General features: G+C 55.4%; 1 protein-coding gene across 1 annotated transcript; it reads left to right on the forward strand.

Moving 5' to 3' along the window:
• Window positions 1-2: 2 nt before the first annotated feature.
• Window positions 3-3,249, forward strand: RBM15B (RNA binding motif protein 15B; the record flags this gene model as incomplete). The annotated part of the gene is given in 2 exon segments (XM_035337892.1): window positions 3-269; window positions 271-3,249. Coding segments are annotated over 2 exon segments (2,406 nt in total), but the record flags the coding sequence as incomplete, so codon positions are not given.
• Window positions 3,250-4,519: the final 1,270 nt, after the last annotated feature.

Raw genomic sequence — 4,519 nt, forward strand, 5'->3', positions numbered from 1 at the left:
CGGCGTCGTCGTCGTCGTCCCGGGCGCTCGGCGTGCCCAAGGCCAAGGCGCTGCCGGGCGCCGTGGTGGCCCCCTCGCTGCTGCTGGCCGGGCCGCCGCCGGGCGCCGCGCCCTCGCTGCTGCTGGCGCCGCTGGGGGGCTCGGCGGGCCTGGCCGGGGAGCCGCCCGGCTCGTGCGAGTACAAGACGCTGCTGGTGAGCGGGCTGAGCGCGGCCCTGCCCGACCAGCTGCTGGAGGACGGCCTGTTCCGCCTCTTCCAGCGCTTCGCGGGGGGGGGGCGCCGGGGACATCAGCGTCAAGCTCTCCCACACGCCCGAGCTCGGCCGCGTCGCCTACGTCAACTTCCGACACCCCGGGGACGCCCGCGACGCCCGCCGGCATGCCCGGGCCCGGCAGCTGCTCCTCTACGATCGGCCGCTCAAGGTGGAGCCGGTGTACCTGCGCGGGGGCCGCAGGAGCCGCACGCCGCCCCCCGCGCCCTCTCCGGAGCCCCTGGGGTACCTGCCGCCCATCCACAGCACCTACCAGTACAAACAGAGGTCGCTGTCTCCTGTCACCAGCCCCCTGCTGCGGGAACCACGGCCGAGGCACGCTCACGCCGCGGCCGCCGCCTTCGCTTTGGAAGCCGCCGCCATCGGGCTCTCCCGGGAGCGGGAGCGGGCCCTGGATTACTACGGGCTGTACGACGAGCGCGGCCGGCCCTACAGTTACCCCATCGTGGCGGAGGAAGACCTGATGCCGGAGGACGATCAGAGAGCTACCCGCAACCTCTTCATCGGCAACCTGGACCACAACGTCTCGGAGGTGGAGCTGAGACGCGCCTTCGAGAAGTACGGCATCATCGAAGAAGTGGTGATCAAGCGCCCTGCCAGGGGCCAGGGCGGGGCTTACGCTTTCCTCAAGTTCCAAAACTTAGACATGGCGCATCGGGCCAAGGTCGCGATGTCGGGCCGCGTTGTCGGCAGGAACCCTATCAAAATTGGCTACGGTAAAGCCAACCCTACTACCAGGCTGTGGGTGGGTGGTCTCGGTCCGAGCACCTCCTTGGCTGCCCTGGCGAGGGAGTTCGACCGCTTCGGCAGCATCAGGACTATTGACTATGTGAAGGGAGACAGTTTTGCCTATATCCAGTACGAAAGCTTGGATGCTGCCCAGGCTGCCTGCGCGCAGATGAGGGGCTTTCCTTTGGGTGGACCGGAGAGGAGACTTCGTGTGGATTTTGCCAAAGCAGAAGAGACGAGATACCCGCAGCAGTACCAGCCCGCACCTCTCCCCGTGCACTACGAACTGCTCGCTGATGGGTACAGCAGACACCGAAGCCTAGAGCAAGACTTGCGGGTGCGAGATAGGACTCCTCCACACCTCCTGTACTCGGACAGAGACAGGAGCTTTGCAGAGGCAGAGTGGGCCAGCCCTGCCAAAAACGCCGAGCGCAGAAACAACTTGGAAAGCTACAGCCGATCGGTGCGTAGCCGGAGCGGAGAGCGCTGGGGCGGCGATGGCGATCGCACCGTGCCCAAACCGTGGGAAGAGAGGCGGAAACGCCGGAGCCTTTCCAGTGACCGCGGGAGGACTACTCACTCGCCTTACGAGGACAGAAGCAGGACAAAGGCCAGTGGGCCAGCTTTAGACCGCAGCCCAGACAGGGCTCGCAAAGAGAATCACACTACAGAATCCGGAGCTGAGAAAGAGCAGAGTAACTCCCTTCAGAACAATCGTCACGCGACTGAGGAGAAGCCCCATCGTGAGGCATCCGATGCTCCGCAGCCTAAAAAAAGGGACAGCGAACGCAATCATCGAACTGGCGAATCGGAATCAAAAACTCACGAGGAGCCAAAATCAGAGACCAAAAAGTTAAAGAATTTATCGGAATACGCTCAGACACTGCAGCTTGCTTGGAATGGGCTTCTTGTGCTAAAAAACAGCTGCTTCCCCACCTCTATGCACATCCTGGAGGGAGACCTCGGCGTCATCAACGGGCTCCTTAAAGACCATTCGTCCGGCGGGAAGTTAACGCAGCTCAAAATCGCTCAGAGACTTCGGCTCGACCAGCCCAAGCTGGATGAAGTCACTCGCCGCATCAAACAAGGCAGCCCCAACGGCTACGCTGTGCTCCTGGCGACCCAGTCCGCCCCGGGAGGCGCAGGGGCTGAGGGGACCTTCCCTGTTGTAGAGCCTGGCTTGCAGCGACGGCTTCTCAGGAATCTGGTCTCCTACTTGAAACAGAAGCAGGCTGCTGGGGTTATCAGCCTGCCCGTGGGAGGGGCGAAGGGCAGAGACAGCACAGGCATGCTTTACGCGTTCCCTCCTTGTGAATTCTCTCAGCAGTACCTCCAGTCAGCACTAAGGACATTGGGAAAGTTAGAAGAAGAACATATGGTGATAGTTATAGTCAAAGACACTGCCTAGCCCACACTGTCTTTTCAAATTCCATGTTTTCTTTGTGTGTCACACAGCCCCGTTGTTTTTAAGGCCGATCATTTTGGTGGAGGCTCAAAACACCTCGACCAAAGTGGTAAGATTTTTAGTTTCTAATTAATTTTAATACCATTTAAATAGAGCCCATTTTATTCGTTTTTAATATGTGACACTGTCTGCTGTTGTTCTGTATTTTTATTTTTTAACTGTATGAAAAGTTGTCAGTAAAGCCTTGTTCACTGATGGATTTCTAAACTTGTGCAGTATCCTAGTTTTTATGGCCCCGTAAAGGGCCCCCTGTGCCGTGAGGAGCTGGAAGGGGATGGCCGCAGCCTCCTGCCCCCCTCAGTCTGTGTCCTGCAAGGTGGGAGGGGAAGGGGAGTCCTCTTTGTGATGGATGAGAGACCAAAAGACTGGTCCTGCTCTTTTTTTCCCATTCTGTTTGCCGTTCCACAAATTTAAGTCTTGAAGCGCTGCTGTTGATTCTCTGTTTGTGGATTGGAGCTTCCCAGGAAGCCAGCTACCGAGGAAGCAAAGCCTGACTAAGACAGAAATGTTTTTTAATATGCAACAAAAAATTGTAGTTGATAGTTGGGCAAAAAGTTTGCTGCTAAGGAGTCAACGCTGTTCTCAGGTCTGTGAGGTCTGAAAGCACCCGATACGTGGCTCGGTCAGATGTTCTTGGGCAAAACAAAAAGAAATGAGGCTTGACACTCCTGGTTTTCTTAAAGGGAAAAAAAAAAATCAAGCAGGAGAAAAAGAAAGTCATTGACGTGGGAACGCTGTTGGGCCTGTGTTAGATGTAGACAAGCAAATAAAGGGCGTGAAGGGTTTTTTTTTGTGAATTATATGTGCCCTTTTGCATAGTCAATCACGTTGCACTATCTGAAATCCTTTATCGAAAGATAAACTTTTCTTTGCTAAAGTTAAAACTTGGTTGCAAGCTTACAAAAAGAGAGAGAAACATCTGGCTGTCAGAAAAGCGTGGCGCGTTACCACAAGCAGCACCTGGCCGTGGCTGCAGGAATCCTGCAGCGCGAAGCTGGGCGGTGAAGCTGGGCGGTGAAGCTGGGCTGGCTGCTTCACCTTGCCCAGCTGTGGTGTGGGACAGTTACTCAGGAGCAAAGCCAGGACAGCTGCAGCTCTGATTTCGCAGTAACGTAAGGATGTGGTAACGATTTTAAACTTGAGTTAAAATCCACACTGTTTGGGGATTATTATTATTTAGTATTTTGAAACAATGTCTATAGATTTTTTTAGGAGGCTTACAGAAGTGTGTGGGATTAAAAACTATTTTAAAAAAAAGTTTCTTTAAACTTGCAGGGTTTTGTTGTTGTTTTTGGTGGTAAGCAAGCGAGCTGAAGCCAGGGAGCCCCAAGGCTTTTGCACCTGTGTGAGATTGAGCAGCCTCACTTGCTGACAGCTGCCAAAGGCCCTTTTGAAACTGCTCTCAGGTATGATTGGTGGCAAAAAAACTATATAGCAGGGAGCGTAACTCAGCCTAACAGTGCTTCTATTCCTTTTATTATTATTTTTTAACCCTGCAGTTTCACGGTAGGGACATCATCAAGTGATGACGTATGAGCTGTTGCTTAATTTAATGTGCTGATAAGAGTATGGTTGGTTTTGTGTGTGTTTTTTTGTTTAACATTTACTACTGTGGTCATGCTAGAAGTAACTCTGACGCGTTAGCTTGCTGATGAGGGGATATTCCACTTGCTGAGGCACCCCAGACAACTCACTGCTGGCCCGAGTGCAGCGACAAGGCCCGCGGGGTGCACGGCGCGTGCTGGGGGCGCTGGCAGCGGCGCGGCTGGCGGCCCCATGCGGGGCAGTGCTGCTGTCCCCGCAGCCCAGCCGTGTCCCCAGCACCGCTGCCCCGGCTTTAACCCGGTCACAGGGCCGCTGGCTTTTAACCTTGTGACCGAGTCCCCGGTGCTGTTGTAATGCGGCCGGTGCCAAACGTCACCGACTGTAACCGCCGAGTGTGATCTGAAACCGAGTGCTATTAAATACCCCTGATGGCCGGAGTCAGCGTGGTCAGAGCTTTTTGTCAGCGAGGAGCCTCCGTGGTGGCAGTGTCCATGCAGTGGGCGGCAGC

This window comes from Oxyura jamaicensis, chromosome 12 (genome assembly GCF_011077185.1).
Source record: "Oxyura jamaicensis isolate SHBP4307 breed ruddy duck chromosome 12, BPBGC_Ojam_1.0, whole genome shotgun sequence".
Taxonomy (NCBI): Eukaryota; Metazoa; Chordata; class Aves; order Anseriformes; family Anatidae; genus Oxyura; species Oxyura jamaicensis.